This window comes from Micromesistius poutassou (genome assembly GCF_964030765.1).
Source record: "Micromesistius poutassou genome assembly, chromosome: 3".
NCBI classification, from domain to species: domain Eukaryota; kingdom Metazoa; phylum Chordata; class Actinopteri; order Gadiformes; family Gadidae; genus Micromesistius; species Micromesistius poutassou.
Genome location: NC_140273.1, coordinates 12,609,589 through 12,637,185, shown reverse-complemented (window position 1 = coordinate 12,637,185; position 27,597 = coordinate 12,609,589). Strand labels below are relative to the sequence as shown.

At 43.3% G+C, this 27,597-nt stretch overlaps 1 protein-coding gene across 1 annotated transcript; it reads left to right on the top strand.

Moving 5' to 3' along the window:
- Positions 1-403: 403 nt before the first annotated feature.
- tet2 (tet methylcytosine dioxygenase 2) lies at positions 404-27,518 on the top strand. The gene is made up of 10 exons (XM_084465608.1): positions 404-849; positions 17,548-20,482; positions 20,597-20,687; positions 20,807-20,900; positions 21,198-21,406; positions 21,619-21,769; positions 21,863-21,952; positions 22,175-22,312; positions 22,603-22,948; positions 23,149-27,518. Exons 2-10 carry the CDS (start codon positions 17,593-17,595, stop codon positions 24,504-24,506), a joined length of 5,367 nt encoding a protein of 1,788 aa, XP_084321734.1. The 5' UTR covers positions 404-849; positions 17,548-17,592; the 3' UTR covers positions 24,507-27,518.
- The last annotated feature ends 79 nt before the right edge of the window (positions 27,519-27,597 follow it).

Genomic DNA, 27,597 nt, shown 5'->3' with positions numbered 1-27,597 from the left:
AGTTGAATAACCAGGAAGTGCAGAGACCGAGAGAGAGAAAAGAGAAGAGAAGAGAGAATGGAGGGAGAAAAAATCCCTTAGTCACTTGTCTTCCTGTCTGAGAGCAGTGGGAGGAGGTGGGGGGGCGGTGGGAGCGGGGGGGGGGGGGGGGGGGACATCCTTTTTCAGCTCGACCAGTCAGACAGCACCAGTGCAATGTTCAATTTAAAGGTCTCCGGTGGGCGGAGTCTGGGGGGCCGTCTGGATGGGAATCCAGTCCGGGTCTTGTGAACGGCCATCATAGTGTGCACTATTGTGTGCGGCTGAGGGGAGAGAGAGAGAGAAAAAAAAAAGGAGGGAGTGTAAAGAGAGAGAGAGGGTGCGCGCGCGCGCGCGAGAGAGAGAGAGAGAGAAAGAGAGACGAGAGAGATAGAGGGGGGGGGAGAAAACCTGGCTCTTTGTGTGGGAAAGGCTCAGCAGGAAAGTGATTTTGTGATTATTTTTCAGTTTGCCAGCAAAGTGGAGGCTGTTCCCCCCAAGCGAGTCCACTCTTCTCCCTTTTTGGAGCCTTCTCTCTCCCTTTTTTGTCTTGTTCTTTACACGCCGGAGAGAGAGAGAGAGAGACAGAGACAGAGAGAGAGAGGTGCACGCGGGAGCTGCTTCACCGACCGGACCAACAGCGACACCCGGGCTTCTCCTGATGGTGAGAGGCGACGTCAGACTGGTCTCCATGAATATTGATGTGGAGTATGGTCTGTTTCATAGAAGAACAGAAGGAGGCAAGATGGCTACCCTTTAGGATTTGTTAGAGAACAGAACCGGCCGATTTTGTTGGATTTTTTTCTACAAAGTGGGAGGACACAGAAAGAGGTGAGGATTTTATAGAGTGTATACTCTCTGTTTGGGCTCTTTTGCTTTTCATGTTTCCCATAGATTGGGGAAGGGTTTCGTTCTTTTTTTTTTTCTTCTGAAGCCAAGGCACTTCCCCCCACTGTACAGCCGACAGAATGAGAAGTGGGCTTATTTCATAAAGCTCTTCCAACATGGCTGACCGTTCTCATTCTCTTTTCTCGTTGCTCTCGGTACCTTGTAAATGTGAGAGGGTTGGTTATTTTTCAGCGTGTGTTTCCACGAGCGCCGCTCTCTCACTGTGCACACTTGCTGTTTTTTTGGAATGCCTCTTGAAACAGAAAATGGCCTGCTTAGACTGCCTGATAAGGATTCTGTTTTCTTCTTTCTTTCTCTGAAGCAGTACTGCCGATGTCTCTCTGTAGCTATGCAGAGTATGCTCCTATCTCGGATCTCCTTTTATTTGACCAATTGCTAGAAAAGTGTCCGGTATATTTGTCAGCAGTTATCTAGCGTTTATTCACGTGGGCTTATGTCACATGATGTTTAGAATAATATGGGACATATTATTCAGAAGTTATTAAAAAGGTCCCTTAACTAACAGAACAATTCTGTTTACCAGGAGATATGCATAATAATGCTACAGGCAGCTTTACTTATTTATATAACATGTTCCACAGTGCTCTTCTCCTTGGTGTCTGCTCATCAATAAAGAAGCAGTTTACAAACATTTGTTTAAAAGCCTACCTAGATCAGCTAGTGTTGGCATTAAGTTTACATTGTACAAATACATAGCATTGGTAACATTCGGGGGGGGGAGCTATACCTCCTGGCTTTGTGCATCACCCTGAATCAGCTTTCATCGTGATCACCCCCAAATGACAGGCAGCCCCGGTCCCAAGGAGGGCATGAAGACAAGAAGAGAGTGGAAGAAGAAGAAAGAATATTTTAGCAAGGGGCAGAGAGCAGGGCAAGGTCAGAAAGTGCTAAAGGAAATGAAACTCTATCCTACTGCACCATTTGATGGGGAGAATCTAGCATGGCTTGGTTTTTTTGGGGGGGACACCAGGGGGGGAAACGCAAAGTTCACTAACTTCAATGGAACAGTAGACCTTATTTCTCCACAAAGTTGACAAGAATGTTAATAAAAAATTTAGCATAGTAGAATATGAGGTACATCTTCTTTTCATTCATAAAACAGTATGGAAAGTATACATTTGTATTGTTATACTCAACCTACTTCTGTGATCAGAGTTGCTGACTTCTCAATGATAAGAGTATAGTGTATGATAGAGTGCAATGATAGTATTCCTGCTCTGTGCAATTAGGTCAGTGTAGTGAAACTGCCAAATAGTAAGCTTACAAATGGAATGCTAATGCTATAAAAGGTACCCAGGAGGAATATTCATACATTTCATGATTATTATTTGATTAGAGATATACTAGAAAAGCAACGTTGTTGTTGTTGTTGTTGTTGTTGTTTTTGTTAATAATGACAGAACACATGTAACTAATAGGTCATTACCATTGCTGTTTTAAATAAAACTAAAGCGGTCAATGAATGCATCCTTTAGATTAACATCATGCTGGGAGATTGTGAGAGATACCATCTTAAACCTTGTGTATTTGGTTTGTGTATTCCAGCCCCAGTTAGGCCTGCAGTTAAATGCTAACCAAGCAACGCCTGGAAGGGTCATCAGGTGATCTAAATGGCCCAATAGTTGAGCTTAGTTGTAAAAATCCCTAATGCATTAACATTCTCATGCATTTACATTGAGTAACATGAGATCACTGCTTGGTGAAATAAATGACAGAGGACCTATATAAAGTAGGGGACTCGGACAGGGCAGTGGAGTTCCATGGAACGGAACGAAAATGGTTCACTGCTTTGTGGACGACTGCAGGGTAGCATTTAATACATAAAAAAAACTAGAGTTTCTACACTGCATTAATTATGTTGGTCACGGTTTGTGTCTAATTTGTTAATCGGTGGTTAGCTATGCACAGCATGTTGTACCTTTATAAGAAATTAGGTACTCTGCAATGTAATAACACTGAGCTAAATCTTTGCGAGCTCGGAACTATTCCCGTCACATGTTCATTGGTTGCCGTTGTAAGACTACGGCATGGTTTTGTTTTGATGTGACGCGCATGGCTATCGAGTGTGTAGTGTCAACACAAGAGAGTAGGCGGGGGCGTGCTCGGCCGCCCCGACTCGCCGGTACCACGTGACACAAGAGATCAGTTTATTAAGGTAACCTGTTTCAACCGGTTAGTTGAACACATCGGTCTGAAGTCTCGGGCTGTATGTGTTTGTGTGCGTGTGTGTGCGTGTGTGCGTGTGTGTGTGAGTCACCTGTACTTTTTTTAATAACTGCCATGTTTCTTTAGGAGACTGATCAGTCAATGAGGAGGGTGTTTGCTGTAGTGTAATGCTAACTCCTTGCTATACCTGTTCGATTACCCTTACTACTATAGGCTTTTATCAAACTTGTTGTTTAAATGTTTCAATTAACGTGCCAGGTAATCGTAGTAAAGCATAAACGCCCATTTCCAGCTGGGAGGTTATTCACAGGTGACATCATTGTTGTAGCACAAACTGTCACAACCTAAACCTACGCAGTGACACGGTTTCCATAGTTTCCATGGTTTCCTGCCATGACTGTTGCTACATCAGCCCTAGCAACGACGGGGCCTGAGTGCGTCTCCAATGGGGGGGTTGCAGCTCCGGTTGGGGGGATGGGGCACCTACAGATCAATCAAGCTGCTCACATCCATCCACACTTCCTGATAAAGCCTAGCGGTCAGGCTGCTCCCTGGTTGTGGCTGTAGGAACCTTTTATGTTCCTCCCAGGGTAAGAGACAATATCACCTTTGGGAAGAATGTCCAGTTGCCATAGCGTTCAACAACAATGCAGTCAAATGACAATGCTCCCCCTGACCCCTGACCCTCCTCCTTTACTTGAGCACGCATCATATTTCGACTCCCTTGGGCCCGGTCTCAGAAAGGAGACAACTGGTTTGGCAGTTGATTTGGACGTTTTAGATTGGGCTATGTCTTACTGCATGGCCTTGCCCTGGTTGTTGTTGTTTTGTTAACTCTGAGACGGTTGAGTTGGACATTTTAGATTGGGCTACCTCTTGCCTCAAGGCCTTGCCTTGGTTGTGGGTTTTTGTACCTTGAGACAAAATGGCGAGCTATTTATTGTGCGGTATTGATCTTTTCAATATTGATTTTTTTTTCTTTTCCTGCTAACGGGGGTTGTTGTTGTTGTACAGAGGGAGAGATGCAGTGACCCACTGTGCGACTGCTGCTTTAGAAACTTGGTATATTGAAGACACATCCATTCAAATGAATGAGAGGAAGATTATACACCATTGTGCCTTTTGTGAAAAACATGATCGAAGCCTAATATTTTCCAGGTGGTATTTGACTAAAAAATTGTACTTAGTGCAACAAAAATATTGGATGCATTTCTTAACCGCTTAAGCATTCACACCTAAACCAACTGCAAAATAAGTCCCCTATGAAGACAACAAAGAAGTGCAAATGCCAAAGCACATTCCAAATCTAAACCCGGATGACCAATAAGCTGTCCTGCTGTGTTGGCCTAGCCTGGCCCTGTGATTATATCAAAGGGGGTGATAAGGGTGGTTGGAGTGGCACGGGACAGTAAGGAGTGGGTTCTTAGTCCTGGCAAGGTATACAGTATATACATATAAACATGTATGGATGTCTCAGGCATTACCTCTGAAAAATTAACCGTGGGTTAGTGAGTAAACCAGAGAGGGGCAGGAGACTCAGAAGGCTTTCCCTCCACGTGAGCGTCGCACGTGGCTGCTCTGTTTGCAAACACTATTCTGGCATTCCGTAGCGCGATACCGAGTCAGCCGTTACGCAAGCGCCGCTCCCCGATGCGCACAGCATCATCACTGTCCGGGCGCCTCCCGGTCACGTGAACTCCTAGTGTCGCGGCCTGTTTGAATGCAGACGCCGGTTCTGACACCAGATGAGGAAAACGTTGGCGCCGCTGAGTCAGCTTAACCTTAAGGGACTTGCTTGTCAACAATGGAGCCGGCAGCTTCGTAGCAGGTCGTCGAGGTGTATGCCTTCAATGGCTTAAGCACAGTTATATTTCGAAGGCAAACTTCATACATTTCACCATGAACCGTTTTTTTAGTTCGGAGGGCGGATGGTTGAGATTAATAAAGGCTTTGTTCATAGAATGACTACAGTAGGTTTAACGATAAAGTCACCATGGTCGATGGCTTCCAACCTCTCAGAGCTATTTCAATTCAAGTTTTTCTCCGTCGCAAAAACCTTATTCAAGGAAAGTTTTGTATGGTTAAAGCAAAGCTTATTTGTGAGCAGATCGGGACCAGTATAGGAAAATAAAAAAAGCTATATTTCTATAAAAGCAAAAGTAACTGAATATAGATGAGTGGGGTGATATGAATATCCACAGGGTCCATAATCAAACATTCCTACTGTGAAGCCTTTTTTGGTCACCCTTAGACAAACCACGGTATGTCTTTAAAAACATAGGTTTAAGGTGATTTCAACAAGTTACAAAGAAATGCTGCAAATTCTGAGGCTCTGTAGGGTTAAGGGGGGGTTTTGTGGGCTATGCAGTGGGTGATGAAAGCTTTTTTGTTGGGCTGCTTGGTTGCAACGCATCCTTTCAAGTAAAGTAATCTGCTAAGATCATTTAGGGCAAGATCTGAAGGGGAGGAATCTCCATAACTAATGCAGCTTTTCAAGTGATGGGCAGAGGTCCCTTGTGACGGACACACATCAGGGAGGAGAACGGCACCTCGACCGCTAAACTTCTTTCATGGGGGACGCTCTGAAATGGCTGTCAGATAAAGTTCTTATCGCGTCTTGAGGGGTTTGTGATTGTAAAGGCTGAGGCCTGCGTGGCCTCCCTCCTGGTGGCTCAGTGCGCGCCGGGCGCACAAAGAAAGACAGCTGGCCGCGAGTGTCATTCAGAAAGCGTAACCCTACCAATGGGCTTGAATGACATCACTAACTGCTTCTGAAGGCTTCAAGTGGCACCGGCGCAATATTAGGTTTCCACCGGGGAATGCATTTGTGCGCAGCAGCTGGTGTCTATCTGAATCCCTCTCTCCCTGCGAATGACAAGGCTGTTTGTTAAACAGACCGTCCAGAGATGGAAAAATGGTTCACTGGTGCACATTTGATCATCCATGTAGATTTGCGAGATGCTGGATTTCCCAGATATTCCCTTTTAAAGGGAGTCTGGGAGTATCCCTGACTGGGAGAGAGGGATCGGTGACCTCTATTCAATAAGTCACATGACTCCCCAAGCTTATTGGAGGGAAACCGGCAGCATGGCAACAGAGACTCTCGGGTCAAGCTGCTTGGAGACCGCTAGTGGAAAAGATATCCCCTATGTTGTTATTTACCCACACATATTAAACCAAGCCTGTGTTATGCCACCAAGACACTATACCACTACATAGCATTATATATATTGTGCATTATCAAAATCGAAACTGAAAGAATCTGCACTTTCATTAGTGAATTGATTTAGCGAGGACTTTCATGCCATTTCAACATCTAATTTGTACTAATCCATGGTAGCATTTGCATTATCGATTGAAAAATTGGTTTGGCTATGGTCCCACCTTTGTTTTCAGTGTTCTTGTTGGTTGGGTGGGTATGCGTTTACATTTGGCCGTCATCAAGGGTTAGTGCAGGAACATGAGTGCAGGAATATAAGTGTTCTCTGTAGAAGGCACAGAGCCAGATAAGGAAGCTAATAATTAATTAAGAGAGTAAAGAGTAACCCAGATACAGAAAATTCCTTTCCGGCTAGCTTTAGCGTCTGTAGCACAATTCATTCATTGGAATTGAAATCTACAAGTAACTAAATACCTAAGATAAAAATGTCAACAGCGACAAACCAAAAACCCACTTGGGAGGGTTCCATGCGAGGGTTCAGCGCTAATCAACCGTTCCGTTTTCCAAAAGTGCAAAATGTGAGCTTCATGCATATGTGTCTCCATTGATTTCTGTTCCCCGGCACGGATCAATGTGTAGATCACATGTGCACAGTGCAGCTCGTGGGGAGTGGGGGGCGGGGGCGAGAGCAAGGCAGGCTACACAGTCAGCCGTGCTCGGGTAATGTTTAGAGCAGATGGGCTGCGGAGCCCTTAATAAGATGGTTGCCATGGCTACCGGAGGCTCTCTGAAAGAAATTAACTTTGCACTGTGCACAGTTCATCAAGTTAGTCAGATATATTGACTGCAGCACCAGACAAAAGGGGGGGGGGGGGGGGGGGGGTTGGTGGTTACTCGGTGGGTCGGTGGAAGGAGAAAAAAATAACGACGCACAGGGAACCATATGAGGGGAAAAATAAAGAGAGGGCAGTGGAGGGAAGGGGCTGCAGGCAGGTGAACGGGTTTAGCCCTGGGCTGTTGTGTGCTCAACTGACAACTTGTTAATTAGAGCCTCCGTGTGACGCAGCCTGAATGTACAGAGTATATGTTTAGTCTTACTGTGTGAGCCACACTGGGGCAATTTTAGACATAGTTTGGTGTGTTTTTTTTCCGGCTCCAAGCTTTTTTTTTTTTTCCATTCACCGGGATCATGGGTAGAATAACATGACACCCACGTCTATGGTTTAACAAAAGCTAATGAACAACTATGTTCTACTATGAGGCTTGACCTCTCAGGGAGTTTGAAAAAACCTTAATTAGTCACCTTAAGTAAACGGCAAGCTCCAAGACTTGCCGTTGTCACACAAAAAAATGTGAAGGCTTGTGAAAGATATGGCCGTGCAGGTTATGCTCCAAAGATCCCCCTCTATATGAAGACACTGTACTGTACTGACATACTTGTGTATTTCTGTACACTGTGTGAGGGAGTAACCTTACATAAATAAAAGCAGTTGAACCCGTTACTCTAGAAGCTTCTTTGTAGGTCACCTGACATCTCAAAAGAGTCCGATCAACAACAAAAACCAGCAGACTCAGCAACAAGACATTCCTTAAGACCACAGCAACAAGCAGTGTTGTGAAACAGAATCCGTTCATGCAACATATCAACATCAACATTGCTGCAAAGTCCAACTCACGTCAACAGACTACAATTGAATTTACTTGTATTTAATGGTCTGTTGTCAGCCCACAAGAAGGCCTTTCCGACACGTCAACGTGTTCTCTTGTTGTGTTGTATAAGGCAGGTATAACTGTGTGCAGGAAATCACGGCTCAAGCACTTTTAACGTGTTCTTGAGCCCCTTATTCCCTACCACAGTGCAGGGGTCTCCTGCCTGTCACTACGGCTGCGGGGGACCTTTGGCCTGGCCGGCCACATCAGGCGCATGTGGTTGCAGGAAGGCGGCGGGGAGAAGTCAGTTGCTGTTTGGTTTGCCATTTAATTTGCTCTTCTAGTCTTACCAATTGTATCATCATCGGACTCCCTGTGCGACCCCACTCCATTGTTTTCCTGTGGAGAAAGCACCGAGGCAATTTCATGGAGTAGATGCGCCAGACCACGTGGCGGTTTGCCATGGAGGATTCTCGCTCTGGAAGTTGAAATTATTTTCAACAAGCTGGCTTGTTCTGAGCCGCAGCTGCTCGCGTGTGTTTTAAACTCGCCGTGCGCGCGAACACAACACCCAACCCTAGCCACGCGCGCGATGCTGAACCGCGTCTCAAGTGAAAACACCTGGACTGCACCTCAGAAACTGCAAGTGTGTGTACTAATATATATATATATATATATATATAGGCCTGCATACATGCCTACATTCATGCATTCACATGAATAATTATATTTTGATAAACTATCTGCCTGGGATCAAACCCTAAACTTTGTAGGAACCAATCTTGCAACCACCTTGTAAACCATCGGCAACGGCCAGCTAACTCTGTAAGCCTGATAAGAAGTGCACCATTGTACCAAAGTGTATTAAGTTGATCGTTAAGCCAATTGACCCGCTCGGCATTGGATGCCCCTGACCTCCTCGATTTGATGGGCCGGCTCTAACTACCCTTCCATTGGCTCCTGATAGGTTGAAATCAAATGCAGTGGAACAAAGAAATGTTGCTGAGAAGGAATAGTTCATAGTAGCATGCACATTTAAGAATTTGAGTGAGAAAGAAGAGTAGATCAAGGTATTATCTATTACATTTTTTCTTAGTCTTGGGGGTTTCTGTCAGTGATATAAGACGGTATTTCAATGTTGGTCTCAATGTGGCACTCAAAAGTAAATTTTACTTTTCGTTTTTTTTCATATATAATTCTGTTGGATAACTATACTTGTAATGCACATTTTATAAAGATGACTAAAAAATGCCAATCCCCATTTGCTTCAAAGCAGCCCAAAGGGCAGAGTATACTAGGAGTTGACAGAGAAGCACAGGGACTATAGGGGGAATCTCCTGCAGCCTGGGACATCTGTCTTAGATTAGACATAAAGAGCCATGAGGATTGTACAGATCCTTGCAGGGCTGGGGGAGGAGGCTCTCTTGGGGAGAAATTAAAAACAGAAGTGTATATGCCCTGTGGTTTCTAGGTAATCTATCACATCTTCTGATCCCAATGAAAGAAGTGAACCCACATAACAAAGAATACCTCAAAACTTATTTGAAAGATCTTTTGTTTTTTAAAGACCATGTAAACATACGATCTAACGGGGCCACAGGATTGGACTTGGTTTCTGAAGTAGACACAAGTCATTTAAAACCTTTCGAAAGATAGATTGAACCCGGTGACATGTAACAATCTGGTCCAAGATAAATACTATGTTGTAACAGAGAGAATATTCTATCTACAGCCAGCAGGCAGACCTGTGAGTTTCTAGGTTGGCCAAGAGAAGGAACGGAGAGGATGTTCGAGACAAAAGAGAGAAATCAGCCACTGTTGCTTCAGGCCGTCATGTGACGCAGCCATTATCGACTCCCCATCGTGTGACTGGCCCACAGAGCAGCCATCAACAGGAAACTGCCTTGTGCTACCTGCCTACAAAGATTGAGTCACACTGGCAGTTTGTCCACAGCCTTTCCACAATGCCGCTTCTGAAGTTCAAACGAGTGGCTGCACTCTGACTCTGCTTATTTCCTGAAACTTTCCAGCAGCAAACAAAAACAAGAGGCTATTTGAAGTCTCCATGCGTTGACCTACTTACGTCCTGCACTCCCCACACACTAAAACAGGAGCTACTATCGTTTCACGTTGCTCTATTTGCATGCTCAAAGCTTGCACGGTCCAAAGATCCTCCTGTAGTTCGACCACACCTTGTACATCAACCAACCTTTCTCAAAAGGTATATTGTGTGACAAATGCTGGACTGAGTCAACTCTTTTGCTAGTCAGTCAATGAACCGGGGTGAAGAGGAAACAGGTGATTCACCTGCTCCAACGACAACAATGGAGGAGATAAACAGTAATTAGTACAGCGTTTACAAACTTTCTCCTTCTCCCCCCCCCCCATTCATATGTTAATGTGGACACAGCAGCAGAGGTGAAATGTTGAGGGAGGCGGAGGGAGCAGTTGGCCTGTCTTTCTGGTCTCATTTGAAGGTGTATGGTCAAGTGTGTTAGGCAGTTTTGGACTAAACTGTTGACCGTGCTTCACTGTTAATGAACAACACGAAACAATGTTGGGTCGGCTTAGCTTAGGAGGTAGAGCGTGTTGACTTGATCCCCGGCTCCTCCGAGCTGTTTGTTGAGGTGTCCCTGAGCAAGATGTGTGTATATGTATGTGTGTATGACTTGTATGAACTGCATGGTTGACTCAGCCGTACATATGTGTATGAATGCTTGTAAGTCGCCTTGGATAAAAGCGACTGCTAAATTATCTAAATGTAAATGTATGTTAGGGAAAGAAGAGTAAGGCAACAATACAAAACTGTACAATCTAGGTAATTTTTCTCCTTGTTTTGTCGATTAAAGAGTCCATGTAAGGAAAATAGGTTTCTGGGAGAAATGTAGGGTGCAAACTTTAGGTAGAAAGTCTGAAATGTTGGCTAGAAATGTTTTTAGCTGAAACGTTTTCCATTAAGTCAATTCAGAATAGTCCACTGTATGTTTTCTTCAACCCACAGCTGGAACATAATCTTGTTGGGCTACTGTTTAGCATTAAACAGTTGAAGGCAATTGGAGGAAAAAGTTACAACATCGAATGCTATACATTTAGTGGGACCGTGTGTGTGTGCATGTATGTGTGGCTGTGTGTGCATGTGTGCTTGCACAGGGGCATGGGGTTCAATGGCTGCAGACACAGGGTCCTATTGTTGCACGACCAGAGTGAGGTAGAGAGAGAATGTCACATGTTCAGAGGGAGAAGGCATGCACAGCAATCTGAGGTGCTTTCAAAGAATGAAGAAAAAAAAAAAATATGAATCATTCTTAATTACTTATGTATCATGAGACACAAATCACAAGTGTTTGTGTGTTGGATTGTCATGGGACTCGTGCACGGACATCTGTCCAGTGTTAGCTGCGCAGCACTTGACTGTCCACACTGACACACGGGACTATCACATTACTCCAGATTGTGACCAACCACCAGTCGCGCTACAAGACTCAATTGTCCCCCGAAAGCTTCAGGGAAGTGTAGTAAAAAATAAACAACTGCCACATTCAGTGGAGAGAGGTTCTTCCTCTTTCACCCAGTCAAATGGGCCCTTGTGGACTTCAGTTCGTGCCATTGATTATTTCAATTTGGTTAATTTGTTTTTTTGTCTGAGTTTCGTGGGCTGCGTATAGATTTGGCTGTGTATATTTGTTAAGGCATTAACCACATAACAAAGTAGGTTGTTTGTCGGCACGGTATTCTGGAAAAGAGGAATAAACACTAACCATCTGCTCACTGTCAGGAGGTTAGCTAATTATTGGCATGGCAACACCAGCAAAAACACGAGTTATACTATGTTTCCAATGCTAGCTCAATTCTTAAAGGTTTAGCATGTTCATCGCTGGCCTATGGCTAAAAAAAGGCTATCGTTTAGCTTTCCCCTGCAATTTGTTTTCACACGACCGGCCAGTTGTAGTATAATGTTGTGAAAACAGTGTCAGAGGCCAGTGGGACGAGCGCTATTATTACAAGAGGGATTTAAAACGCTCTAGCATGCAAGTCATGTGACCCAGTTGCGCTGGCAGGGATCTGTGAGGGATGAGGTTTCACTACACCGGAGCCAGCCTTGAGCCAGTACCGGGCAGCTTAAAAACAAACATTAGGGCCATTCATATATATGTATTTATTTACACATCGCAACCCACTACTCTGGTAAAAGATCAAAGTGTTTTTTAGCTTTGTTCTCTGTCCAACAAAATGCTTGGACTTCTGGACGAAAAAATTCCTCTCCTCACGTGACAGGAAGGGGGGCATTGTTGAGACGTTACTGTGTCCGTTTCACAATTGAACTATGACTGTTCAACCACAATGGAAGCTAGCATGTGATACCAGATTCAGAGTCTGTGTGTCCGTTTGTTTCAAAACGAGATTGGGTTTTGGCAACAAGCATGCTGTAAGGAACAATGTTAGGCAATGTACAATGTTAACAACTGAGCAGTGGATTCATTAATATATTGCAGAACTTCTAGTAGGTTTCTATCAGTCTTTGCATGAAAAGAAGGACCTGGCAATGCTTTAGGGTTGTTATTTTCGAAAATGATATTAACATAACTGCACAGTTGGATTCAAGCAAGGTACAGAGGTTGAGGTGCAAATATACTACAAGAATACAAAGGGATGGATAATCCATTACACAATAAGAGCCTACTCTAAACTCTAATCTACCATACGTGTTTATGTTTTATTTATGTAATAAACACAGTGGACGGCTTATAGACGTCCAAAAAAAATCTAACAATACAATCGCAAAGAAACGGTGTGTCGGCAAGGCTCCAAGTGTACAAGCCGGTGTTCCTGACGCCACACAGGAAAACATTCACCGCCCTATTCAGCCCAGAGAAGGGGAAACAACCACTCGAAATACACACACCCGTGGCAGGGTCTATTGGGAGGCAAAGCGTGTGTCTGATTTACAAGGCTGTTCCATATCGTTCCCCCCACACCGCACGTCTCAACCTGCTAGCCTAGCTTAGACCTCAGTCTCCCAGCAGCAGCTGTCGCTATGGGTGAATGTCACATACGGCTGCCAAGCAACAGCAAATAGACCTCACTGTCCACTAAAAGGGTCCACTCTCCTATTTCACTGCCTCCCTACCAGGGATCACTACACACTGCACACACACACACACACAAACACAAAGTTATGAGTCTAGTGCATTGAACTTGCTGTGGCTGGGAAGAAGTGTTGAGTTGGTGGAGAGGGTAAAAAAGACACATATTCCCAAAGCACTAAAACATTATATGTATTGTCTTAAACAAAGGTGTAGTGCATTGAACTTATTGTGGGTATGGAAATGATGTTGGTGGAGAAGATAAGGTAGACAGTGACGTTTCCAAAATGCTATACAGTACAACACCACAGACCATAGAACACATTTCACTCAAGGTAGGCTTGAAAATGCCTCTTGCTGTGCGGTTCAATGGACGTCCATCTTGCCCAAACCACCTCTATTGTTTTTCTGCATTGATCACACTGCCTTCAAGATGTCCACTCTCGGACACCCCTAGGCCTTAAAGCACTAAAACCAGTTAGCTAGCTTTAAATGCCATGGTGCACATAGCTGTACGGGCTATCCCTATAGGCAGTGTCTTGTCTACATTTCTTACAAGTGCCCTTAACAGCTCAGCTCATAACTGCACAGGCCAATGGGGAGCAGACGTGAGGACAGCGACAGAGAGGACCCCAGAGAGAGAAGAGAGTAATTACAGGGCAGAAAACTATGGGACAGGCAGAGGGAGGGCCCTGCAGACGAGGCACAGCAACAACAAAAGCACGTCGAAACAAAGGCACCCGGTTTTGGAGGGAGATGGACCTTCTCCTAGTCCTCCATTGGAAGAGGTTGACAGATTTGTACACAGTGCCACAATTTGTTTGTTTGTTTGTTAGTTTGGTTGGTGGAAGGAAGCGGCTGAAGGAATACTAAACGCTGGTCAGAAGTTGTAGAACTTTATGCCAGATGCCTGAACTGAATTCATTCCAACCGACAATAAACTCTGGTTACGAATCACGACTCTAGCTGATTATTACACTGGACACTGTCAGCACTATGATAATAATACATTCTACTCAGCACTCAGATTGTCATTAAGTGAGATCCAAAACCAGACAGAGTGCACAAAGAAAAAGATTAAACAAAACAATAGAAGCAAAACAAAATCAAACAATTTAAGGCTTTTCAAACCAAAACACAGGTTTAAGTGAGGTTTAATAATATATGGCCAATGGTGAAAATTTCTCGGGGTAAGCTTGAGTCGTGTACGTTTGTATGTGCAAACACACTCAGCTGGCTCGCCTGCTTTGTTCTAGGTTCGCAAAGATCTCTTTTTTTCAGTGTTCAGTGTGGGTGTATCCAACTGTGACAAGCTGCCTGGCTCTAGGCAGCCCTCTGGAAACTCTGGAGTGTCCCACTGGACTGGAGCTAACACTGTGAGCACCCTAGCACTCTGGTTCACCTACTGACTTTTGTCATTCATTTACATCTCTCTCGTACATACACACACACACACACACACACACACACACACAACATAATAAAAATAACAAAGCAGTGATGGGGTTTAAAATAGGATATAAAAGGTTAATAATTAGGTACCTTGCCCCAATTCACATGTAACAATGGCATGGAAAGAGGTTCACAGCTACATTTGGTTCGTTTTTTGTATCATCTTCTACTGGAAGATTCATGAGAGAAAAACACGATTACTTCAATGTAATTTATAGGATTATCTGACTTGCAAAGATTGGATTTTCCAGCTAAAATCATGGCATTATAAGTTATTTTCTAACAATATGATGCTATTTCTATTAACATATCTATAGACTAGGATGCAAGCAAGCTTTCTTTAGCAGATGGTTACCGGCAAATAAAAAAGAGGGTATTCATGGCATTGTTTTGTTTTTATGTAAGAGAATGCTCTTTTGGGTCTAAGGTGTTAAGACAGCCAAGACCAACTGGAATACAACCTCATCTCTGCTGCTATACAATATGGAGGAAGAAAACAATCCAACAGGAACACCTGCTCCTCAATACCTAGATTGTCATTATCTTAACCCCCTCTGAGCAGGAAAAGTTACCATTGTCCTTGGCTCTCCTACAATTCCCTCGTTCACCCGCTAACGACTGTCGGGCTGCGTGGTAGTAATGACCGGGACCACTGCTTAAGCAGGCCGCATCGTTAGTTGGAGATTTAAAAACCCACAGCAGGGGGTCCCACTTGACAGCCAATGTCACAGTGAGGAGCGTTGACATGAGGGGGTACGTCTTTATTTTAGCCAGTTGGTTTGAGTCTGATTGTGAAGGAGCTGCCTCCAAGCGTGTGAAACTGGCGCATGTTCTTCTTTTTATTGATACTCTCCGAGCCTGTGTAGTGTGAGGTCTGAGGCCTTAAGTAAGCACTGGGAGCATTTGTTTTGAATGAGATTGCGACGTTGTTTAGCGAAGCTTCTGAATGATGTAAAACATTCTGTGAGAAAGTATGCGGCAAAGAAAATGTGTCGAAAGGACTGGCAAAAATGATATGCCTGTTTGGGAACATAATAAACTTCTTATTGTATATAAAGGACAGTTGTTTGCAGTTGGCAGTTGTCTTCTCCAACTGTGAACCAACTGTGATCAAAAATGTTTCTTGTGTCGCCACCTCCACAGAAGTTTGTACAAATTTGTTTTTTATTACCTGAAAATCATTTCAACAGTATGAGAATATAAAAATCCTGTAACTATTAGGATCACACACATTATGTTTTACTCCATATGCAGTTTGAAGAAGACAGTTAATGCTGCTGTAACATACTCCAGATGTCATGATCAGATCAGAATCCTACATTTCTTAAATGTCTCCAAAATATTAAATAATCTGCAGCATTGGTCTATTCAAACAGCATGAAATGGACCTGCTGTTATTTCACTATGAACAGTTGCTTGAATAAGATTTCATTTTCCCCTCAAGACCAGTGTCTATAGCTACCCCCTTTAGCAAGTTTGCATTAACATCAGCGTTTTTGTTGAAATATAAATCTGGAACAAATTATGTTTTCAAAGTAGTGGCGGCCATGTTTTTCTTCTGTGGTCACAGACGTATCTCATGCATTTCCTCAGAACTTTATGGTCAAAAAGAACAAATATAAAAAAGGTTGTACGTGTTTAAATGCAGGCCTTTATGGTTCAGTGGTTGAGTGACTTAAATTGCTCATGAAGACATAAAAGGCTAAATTATAGATGTTTATTCACTCTGTTTTGGGACTGTGATTATGGGTTAAACATACTGGTGACAAAGCACAGTGTTAGAAGTCTTTCTCTTAATTGCAAGGGGGTGGTAGATGACTCAATGATGACGATGATTACTCTTTATGGACATGTGTGACATTCTTCCACAGGAAAAATTAATTCTCAAATACACTTTGAAACTAACACAGATGCACATGAATAGATTGAATGTTTCAGTCTAACTGCCGTCAACGAACCACCTAGCGATACCCACCTTTTTGGACCGCCTTGGTTGTCTTATTCCTCAGCTACTGCAAAGGCGTTGCTCATAATTATGATGGATTAGACTGCGGCTCTCCTTCAGCCTCTGCACTGTAATTGTTTTGCAGATGTTGCAGATGTGACATGCATTAATAATAAGAGGGTGGCACAGAAAAATCAATGGCGCACCACCATTTTTCCATGTGCCGGAGGGGGGATGGGGGTTAGGAAAAGATGGGGATTAAAGGCCTTCCTGGGCTCAGCTTAAACAGAGATACTATACAGAGATCCATCCGTGAATAATGAAACCTTATTTCGAGGTCAACATGTACAGCCTGATAACAGCTTTATAAAATGGCTGAATGCCTATAGAAAAGGAATCCCTATAACAGGGAGTTTAATGGGGAAAACACTATTTGATACACATTTTGAATAAACAGCAAAACAGCATGGAACAAACAGTCTAAATATGACGCATAACGTTAAATGAGTAGATGTATTGCTCAAACTAGCTTAACAAGTAACTGCCAAAGCATGAGTCATAGCATGAATCATGCATGATTCCCCTTATTCAAACAGCCCACAATAATGTCAGCCTTAAAAACAAAATGCCTATGATGGAAATGCACAAAACTGCAATTCAGCAATGGCTCTTTCGAAACCAGATTAGTAGAACGTTATTTCCATATTTAACATGCAAGTGTTGTGGATGAAGAACTAAAAATGATCTGACAAGCGGTACTTCTACCCACATTCACCCGGATGGTTCACAAACCCACACCCTCTCCTGGCTGATCAATATTGAAAGCCATATTGGTGCGTGCATGCGTGCATGTGTGCGTGCGTGCGTGTGTGCAAGCTATGTTATGTTTAAGATAACCGCAGGTCGCTGACTGATACGTACAGCAAGGAAATTATTCAAACACACTTTAACAACACTACCTATAACTAATATATATATATACCGTTTTTATTCACACTAGCATAGTGTGTAGCAATCAGCATCTATCAGCAACCACGGCAATCTTTTGCAACTGAAGGAAAAGACATGTCACAACAATAACATCAACCCTTTGTTTTAATAAAAGCAACGCATGACTTTATTTGGATGCTAACATCTCCCTCTCTCTTGTGTTTTGTTTGCAGGACGCACAGGAGGACAGCTTCGTGGATGGAATCTAAGCAGACCAGATGGAAACAGAACAGTCTAGCCATGAGACGGAAGAAAGTCTGATATTAGCACAATTTGCCAAAACTCAGAACACCAACCCAACGGACACCACCAAACTCCACAATGGAACCCAGTCTCCCGATGGAGCGCGGATTAATGGACATGAGGACTGGACCCACTACAAGCCTAACGCAGGGGTCAACTCCGTGAAAAGAACCCAAGAGAACTGCAACAGCCCTGGTCCAGAACAGGGGCTATTCAGCCCAGGGCCTTACACCATGAACGGGGAGCTGAAGCATGCGCTCCCGGACGACTCTTTGTTGGTTCACCAGCCTAAGAAACTCAAAATGGATTCTGAAATTAAAGGAAATGAGGCAATGAGCTCCAGTCTGGTAGAAGACTTTCCTGAGCTGACAAAGGAGGATTTTGACTGCAATGTCCTGCAGGGGACAAAACTGGACAAAATAAACAGAAATTTCTCAAATGGGGATCTTTTTGGCCATTCAAGACAACCATTTTCCATTTCTAATGGTGCTACAGCCTCGCCACCAATAATGGAAGGCACTCCGGGTGATCTTTTAGAGAAGACTCTGTCTCAGTATTGCCCTGAACAGGTTTCCATTGCACCACAACCATCTGGTTCACTGCCACTGGCCGTCAATGGATCTCTAGCAAAAAAGCTGCCCAATCAAGGTGCTCAACACCTCCCTTTAAGCTCAGGTTACTCAAATTCAACTCAGATGCCTGCCGCACTGCAACAGAAACCTAGACCAGGCCACAATAATGAAAATGGTTACAACTCTGCTCCCTATATAGTGAACGGATACTCCAAGAACCATGAAGCAGAGCACCAGCAGCAGCAAGCTTACCCTGTCCAGGAACGTGACTTTGCACTTGGGCAAGGTGGAGAGCGACCTGCCAACGGCTCACAACATCAAAATGATCTCAAATGCTTTCCAAAGAATCCTGATGGCATGTATAAGAAATCAAACCAGGAGTTTAATCAGAACTCCTTCCCTGAACATAACATGCCTCCCCAGACAGGGAAGGGATGTGAGTCTGAGAGTTTTCCCAACCCAGGATTAAAAGGAATGAGGCAGAGTGAGGAGCCTGGTTCTGGCAATAAATCTGAAAATGATGGGGGTCTCCAATACACAATGCAACCCCAGATGCAGCACTTTCAACGTTCTGGGAGCTTGTGTCGAGCTGGACCAGACAGCATTGGCTCTATGGGGCCTAAATCGATAAACAGGCAAAGAGCACCAGGAACTCAGCAGTCTCATTATGCTGGGATGGAAAACGGACTGGAAAGCCAAACCCAGCAGAGCAGCAACTTATCATGCACTGCACCCGGCCAGGGGCAGTGGATGGACCGAAACGCACCTCAATCTGAGCAGCGCTTGAGCAGTGGTCCGCCATCCAAAACACAAGAGCAAGATATGTGGGAGGACTTTCTGAACAGGCCTCAGTCAGATCAGCAGCCACCAAATCCCAAAGTCAATGGGCAGATGTTGCAGACAGACCCAGTGCAACGCTTTCAAACCCAGGAAGGTTTCACAGATAACACCTCAGGGTCTAACAATTTCCAGCAGCAGCAGATTAAACAGGAGCAAATGCAGTCCCAAACTCATTGTGCTCAAACTCAGCACAACACTGCCCCTGAGTGGCAGCAATCTAATTCGAAAACAACTCCAATGCAGCAGGCTCTTTCCCAGCAGTGCAACCTCTCTGACCAGACAAGTCACTGCTATCGCACTCCCATGCAGCGAGAGCACTTACACGATGTAGACCCAGACCTGCAGGAAATATTGTCACCAGAATTCTTACCAACACAACAGCACTGTCTAGAACGGCCCATGTCACATCCGCCCCAGTTTGAAGGGCAGCAGCAGCTCAAGTCCCCAAACTATAGACCCCACAGTCAGCCTCACCCAGGTCAGCAGCAGTTCCAGCCCCACCAGCAGGGGAGAAACTCTGTACAGGCCAACATCCAACACACTCAGCAAGGTGACCAAGCTTTTGGCTACAACAACGCTGTGGAAAGGCAGCAACTTCAGAGGCAACAGTTTGCCACAGTGAATCAAGGGAGCGGGGACTTTAAACAATGCCACCCGCAGCAGCAGCAGCAGCCTACACTGCATTGCCATCAACCCAACCACACTGACTTCCAAAACACAACAGCACGCTCAAATGCCCAAATACCACAATTAGGCACAATGAACCAACAGGTTTCAGGAAAGATGTATCCTAAGGAAGAACAGCAGCAGCAGAAAGATTTGTGTTCTCAATTACAGAGAGGGTACCAGCTACCTCCTGGAGCTGGGGGGAACCAAGGAGACTATCAGAAGCATGCAGCTCTGCGAATGCACCTTTTACAGCGGCAGGAGCGCCATGGACCACCTTATCCACCTCAGAGCCTCGGTGACAAACAAGGGCCGATACCTATCAAAATGGAAAATGGACCCCGCTTCTCATCACCACATCAGCAGGAGTATCAGAGGCGAGAGGCCATGGGAAACCCACAGGTCAAGCAGGAGTTTACTCAATCCATGTGCAAACAAATGAACAAGCCCGGGAGCATCCTGGCCACCATGGAACAAAGCCTAAGGCAGTATGAGCTTTCTCCTGTGTTTGAGAAGAAGCCCTTTGCCCTCAATCCTCCTCAGGTGAAGGTGGAGTCCTCAGGAGCTGTCACAATACTGTCAACCAACACAGACCTGGGCGGAGTGGAGTCAGGGATCCATTCCAGCTCTGCTCCTATGAGAAGACACAATGACTTCACCCCGAAGAAGGAGCCTTGCCTCCAGAGCTTTCTTGAATCTCCCATGAAGCTCCTGGACACCCCCATAAAGAACCTACTAGACACTCCTATCAAAACACAGTATGACATTGCATCTTGTCACTGTGTCGGTGAGTCTCATCATATTTTTCTTAGAATTATTATCATAAGATGTCATAAGATTATCATAAGATGTCAAATATAAACCGATAACCTGCCTATCTTATCTTTTTTTTCTTCCATAGAACAAATCAGTGAGAAGGATGAGGGCCCTTATTACACCCATTTGGGAGCAGCACCGAATGTCCCAGCTATACGAGAAGTCATGGAGAAAAGGCATGCCATCAATTTATTAAATGCAGCCTTCTGAGATGCCATTGAAGACGACTCCTGCTGTTGAAGACGACTCAGTACTCATATTGTGCTTGTTCTGTGTTTGTCCCTCTCTTTAAAAGGTCTGGGCTAACTGGTCGTGCCATTAGAATTGAAAAAGTCATTTACACAGGCAAGGAGGGGAAGAGCACACAAGGATGTCCTATTGCCAAATGGGTATGAAGGTTTTGCATTTCATTTGTATAGGGGGTAATGTAGTCGCTAGGGTGTTCGACTCACAAAGGTACTGGGCTCAACCCCCACAGCCTATGTCCACAGCCTACCTGTAAGAATTCTAGGGCAAGATGCCTACCCCTACCAGCACATTAATATCTTGCATATAAATGACCTTTGGATAAAAGTGTCTGCCTAAATAACTAAATGGAAAGATAGATTCTAAAAAAACGTTCACAATGTATTTGTCTCAACCGGTAGTATGTATACTTAAACCTGCGTTACCTGTGTGTATTGCAGGTCATTCGTCGTGGCAGTGATGAGGAGAAAGTGCTGGTGTTGGTGCGGCAGCGTGCCGGACATACGTGTGAGACCTCCTGTATCATCGTGGTCATTCTAATCTGGGAGGGAATCAACCGAAATGTGGCCGACCAGCTGTACAAGGAGTTGAGCACCACGTTAACCAAGCATGGAGCCCACACCCAGAGACGCTGCGCAATCAACGAGGAGTGAGTACAAATAGTTACCACTTGAACACCAAGAAACTTTCACTTTATGTAAATATCATCATTTAGAACCAAGTTTTCACATATCCAGCACTGGGGAAAACCTTTTTTGGGGATAAAATAGATTATTCAACATCATCCAAAATATTTTGGTTATTTTTCTTCCAATGTACATGATAACATCCATATCATAACATAACTTCCCTGTCATTTAGGAGGACATGTGCCTGCCAAGGACTAAATCCTGAGGCCTGTGGAGCGTCTTTCTCGTTTGGCTGTTCCTGGAGCATGTATTACAATGGATGCAAGTTTGCTAGGAGCAAAATTCCAAGGAAATTCAAGCTTCTTGGAGATGATAGTAATGAGGTATGTCGTAAAACTCTCAACAATTTTGGCAACGTGTTATAGGTAATAAGATATCTTTAATATTGATAGTACCAAATACTTTTTTTTCCCCAGGAGGCAAGACTGGAGCAAAATCTACAAAATCTAGCCACTTTAATGGGGCCAATGTATAAAACATTAGCACCTGATGCGTATGCTAACCAGGTATGTTTTTTTTTAAACCAGTATATTACCAGTACACCAAGTTGAAATAATTATTTTTGCATAATGCATATTTTATGCAATGAGACCTTTGAATTTATTTAATTTAGCTGCTAACTGCCACAATAAGTTAAACAATTTCTAACCAGTTAATTGAATCATGTTATTCATTTAAATAAACATAAACTGAACTAATTGCTCAACGTTGAATACTTTGTTGCGTAGGTGGAACATGAACACAGAGCTCCAGATTGTCGCCTTGGGCAGGAAGATGGCCGTCCTTTCTCTGGGGTCACCGCTTGCATGGACTTCTGTGCACATGCTCACAGAGACCTCCACAATATGCAGGGTGGAAGCACTGTGGTAAGCAGATGCATAGTAAACGACATGGTGTTTCAATATGTACTCCTAAAGCACACACACACATACAATATAAATGTCCTTGTAATTATTGTGTGTACCGGTATTTACAGTATATACAGTTGAATTCCGCATAGCACTAGTATGCACATCATGTAATCAACACATGGTTTCAAACTAAAATCAAAGAAACATTAGTCTGTTCTGTAAATGCAAAGATGGTGCTTGTTGAGTATAGGAGTTTCAATTAGCATTTCAAAGTCACTAAACATCCTGCCACCTGTTTCTTACAGGTTTGCACCTTGACCAGAGAGGATAATCGGGACATAGGCAAGATCCCCGAGGACGAACAACTTCATGTTCTGCCTCTGTACAAGGCCTCCAGTACGGATGAATTTGGTAGTGAAGAAGGCCAGCGGGAGAAAATCAAAACCGGTGCTATACAGGTCCTCAATGCCTTCCGACGCCAGGTCCGCATGCTCTCAGAACCTGCAAAGTCCTGCCGGCAGAAGAAGCTGGACGCCAAAAAGGCAGCGGCCAACAAGAACGCCGGTCTCGACATTAAGGCCGAGAAGAACATGCAGGCCAAGGCCAAGGCTGGCACTTATGAAACTATTGCTCAGAGCGGTGCTGGGACAGGTGGGTAGATCATTTGTTTTCCATTTGACGTACTGCCTTGGTAACGATTAATGCAGGGTATTAAATAATATGTGATTTAATTACAATTTAACATCCTTCAATGCTTATAATAATCGAAGCATCCTTCAATGCTTCGATTATGTCGTCTTTCCATTGCTGGATAAGGTTAACGACTCCTTTTGTCCTTACGTTTCTTCCAGGACCTATTCCCGGGGCTATGGCAGCGGCAGCACAAGCAGCTCCGTCGCCACACCGCCTCGGAGTCCACCAGCAGCAGCAGCAGCACCATCAACAGCAGCACGCTAACATCCTCCCTCCATACCCAGGATCCCCACACCCGGCTGGTTATCCCGGCTTCCCTATCCATTCTGGGTCCTATCCGAGCACTTCGAAGGCAGGTGGCATGTACCCCACGCCGACACCAACTAGCCCTTACCCGTCTCCACTTCATGTTCCAAACACCTACATGAACGGGGCAAACTCTCCTTACCCCGGGTATCAGTGTAACGGAGGGATGCCCCTGGATAATTATCACCCTTATTATGCATCCAACCCAAAGCCCCTCGATATGTATCGGCAACAGAGGCCCACGCTTTACCCAGAGCAGCAGTACGGTGTACATCAACGCTATCCACCAAGGTATGGAGAACCAGGTTTACAGGTCAATGGATACAATGCCTGCAGCATGAGGCCAGGTGCTCATCCCATGGGCACTTACCCCCCCTATGGACCTAATGGAGCAACAAATGCACATCTTATGGATGCCCTCTCTAGAGCCCCCTCAACACACCCTGGCCTGAACTACGAAGCTGCCATGAAAAATGGCAATCAGTTCGGAGGATACCCAAATCCATACCTCCCTCAAAATCCACAAATGTTCCCCCCTGGCCAAGATCCGTTCCGTATGCCGATCAAGCAGGAAATGGGCCTTCCAGGCCCACAGGTGCTTCCCTCTGCATTAGGTAGCGAGTGTCACACTCCGCAGGCACAATTTGGAGTTCCCAATGGAAACCTGCAAGGTGTGACCATTAAACAGGAGCCAGGGACCCCGACCACGCCCACCACCCCACAGAAACCCGAGATGTGGTCAGACAACGAGCACAACTTCCTGGACCCAGATATTGGTGGCGTGGCAGTGGCCCCAAGCCACGGCTCCATCCTGATCGAGTGCGCGAAACGGGAACTCCATGCAACAACGCCGGTTAAGAACCCAGACCGCAACCACCCAACTCGCATCTCCCTCGTCTTCTACCAGCACAAAAACATGAACGAGGCAAAGCACGGGTTGGCCCTATGGGAAGCAAAGATGGCAGAGAAAGCTCGAGAGAAGGAAGAAGACGCAGAGAGGAACGGGGGTGAGGTTACCCCCAGTAAAAGCGGAGGAAAGAAAGCGGTCAAACGTGAGCACCCGGAGTCTGATCCACCCCGGGAGCCTACTTACAAGCGTTTCATCCAGACACTCGTGGAGAGCTCTATGTCCAGCACTACCAACACCTATGTCAGTACAACCCCCTACGCCTTCACTAAGGTCACCGGGCCCTACAGTCAATTTATGTAGGACAAGGATAGGATACCAAGGAATAAGACATTATATTCCTACAAATAGGTGCTATATTTATTAGGGATGACATACAAGAGCCCTAAGCACCACTGGTCTGATATATAACACTCCTCATTTTCCACAGAGAAACAGTGTTAGAAGAAATGTGAACTTCAGATCAGTTTAGATGGAAAGCACTCTCTCGACAAGTCTTTCACCTCTCTATAAAGCAAGCTTTACTCGTAAGTTGACCCAACATAATATTTATTTTTGTTTAACTACTTTTTGCAAGATACACACTGTATAAACGCTGGTGCTGTCAGTCTGATACAACAGGACTTGTTTATACTGGAAACAAAGTTTCTTTTTTATGAACTATGACTATTTTTCTTAAAAGATATTCACTTGGAGATAAAACCTTGGCAAAAAAACAGTGATTTTGTGATAAGCCTAACTTATGTTAAAGAATACCTAATAATGCTTTCATTAATTAAAATGCTTTTACACAATAGCGGTACCACTTTATACGAGTGGCAGCCACTAAAATGATGTATTCAGAAAACAGTATCATCAAATCATCAGCAACTTGATTACTTTACAAAATCTTTATTATCAGAGCACTTTTGATAACAAGATAAATGCTACAGCTTCAAATCTGAATTTTTAAGTTGGTGCTTATTATATTGTTACAAAACCATTCTTACTTCCTAATGATATTCAAAGTTAAATGACAATATGCATTAGAAAAAAGGATCATGAGTGATTATGGTCTGTCAAACCGAGAAAACTGACTTTCACTTGCATTTTATTGGTGCTTCTTTCACTATTCTATGTCCTTTATACTGTCCATTTTTAATTGAGCCATCCTTATGGTGCTTTTCTTTTTTTATATATTTTCATGAGAAAAAAAATCAATGTACACTTGATTCACAACGGGGTCACAATTCTGTCGTTGGCTGTTTCCGGGTTGCTGGCCATAGGTTCACTGAACAGATCTGATGTGAATATTTAGTCCTGTGACTGTTGCATTCACTAAACATGTTTTGTTCATACACTGAGGAACATGAGGCAGGGTTAGTTCAGTGGTGCTGGTGTTTCAGAAGGCAGCTGGCATGCTGTGGGGGTCTTTAAAATATTGTAAACCAACTGTAAGATACAAAAAAGTTTTGTACAGTAAATTAATTTTCAAATGTATGCTTAAGATTTTAATGTTGTAAAGAAGTAGTCTCAGACTTTTTTTTTTTCATTTGATGTATTTTATGCGTTGAAACTGTTTTTATTTCATATGGTGCTATTTGACATAGTAGTTACATAATGTGAGACTCATGAGGCTGATGAATGATATACAGTATCTACCTGTCATATACCTCAGAACATGCTTGGCAATAGGATAACATAACAAAGGTTTATTTTAGTCTATTATCCTTCCTCGATTACTCAAAAACGTTCACACTCGCTGAATATTCAGGTTACCAACAGGCCGAGAAGTTTATTTCTTTCCCTTTTTTGTTACCAATCTGCTAGAAAGAATTACTTAAACTTGAAGCTTTGATGTTACTACAAATCAGGGACATTTTCAACTAAGTATGTCTAAACCTCCATCTTGATTCAGTTTGTCTTTTACACCTCATTCAGGGACTTGCCTTCAGAATCCCATTAGAAAATCTTGAAGCCATACCCAAAACAAAATTTATTTTGTAAGTAAAAAAAAATGATCATTCATAAGTTATTATATAGTTAGTTGGCTGGTTGAAATCTTATTAAAAAAAATGGTCATTTGAATTTAATATGCACTGAGTTGACTAAAGGGAAAGTATGACACTTACTTGTGAGGAGTAATGTAGTTTTATTTTGCTAAAAAAGCAAGGCCAGGGCAGTTATTATAGTAGTTGCACGCCATTGTGCTTGGGTATAGTTCAAATTTATTTATAACCACTAAGCAATTGTATAATGATAATTTTGCCCCATTTATTTGATTTAATTGATGTGATATATAATGTTATGAGTTATGTATGAGTGACCCCAATCTTTAACATATATTCTATCAATTTCTTAAAGCACTTAATTTCTTTTTCAGGAAAAAAATGTAATAAAAGAATTACTTTATTTAAAATAGATTGTAAATGTGTTAAGGAAAAATAATTTATGTCACATTGTACATACCATGCATTTGTATTACACAAATACAACTCACTCTTTGTTATTGATATTGTAGGTTCATGTAGTTTTGTCAAATATACTAATCCATCAAGTACCAATCCTAAAGTAAACATGGTTTCTTTGTTTTTTGAGTTAACAGAAAACCCCAGTCAGATAAATCTAGACAGTTTTTGTACATACTAAACTCCATTGCCACAGCAATTTTTTACAGTTATACAATCCGGTTAGCAAAAATCTTCAAAATGTGTATTTGTACCTTTCCCATTTTGTAGAGAAATTATAAAATGATTATGTTGTACAGGATGTACAAAAAAGTAGCTGTGTGCACATCCCACCTTCTGGCCAGGTGCAGGACAAATAAAGTAATATATAGTGAAAGAAATTTAATGTCCGTAGCACTGACTTTGCCTGAAGATGACCCAACAGGGTGGAAATGTTGCTGTTAATTTTTTATTAAATTAATATGGGAGCTTAATCAGTGCTGCGAACATTACATTTCTTTCACTCTATGTTGTACAGGACCCAGCTGAAGTAGCAAGTTGAGTAAGACAAGGTGATTTATAGCGGGTTTTAAGCATAGCCATACTCGAGGATCAACATTACTTGAATGACTTTCAGAGCTTAACTTACAAATAAAAGGTGCTAAGCTCTGACGTTATGCTAGCAGTTGATAAACAGAGGTTTGCAATTAGACACTAAAAGGTTAAAAACTGCAAATTCCTGTTTGTTTTTTTCAAAGGCTTCCCTAGTTTTCCTAAGTATGGTATGCTAAAAATGGAATTAAAAGGTTAGATACTGTAAGTAATGTAATGTACTGAACGCAGTTTATTTGAAAGCTGTTCATTATATCATTCCTGTTATTGCTAAGATGTGGGTGTTTTTAATAAAGGTTATATTTATTTAATGCACTTTGATTTGTTTCTCTACTTAATACATGCCGTCCTTGTCT

Coding starts and splice junctions, on each gene's coding strand:
- tet2 (XM_084465608.1), top strand. CDS start 17,593: ATGGAAACAGAACAGTCTAGCCATGAGACGGAAGAAAGTCTGATATTA. Junction 20,901..21,197: donor GATGTCCTATTGCCAAATGG/GTATGAAGGTTT, acceptor TGTGTATTGCAG/GTCATTCGTCGTGGCAGTGA. Junction 22,949..23,148: donor TCAGAGCGGTGCTGGGACAG/GTGGGTAGATCA, acceptor CGTTTCTTCCAG/GACCTATTCCCGGGGCTATG.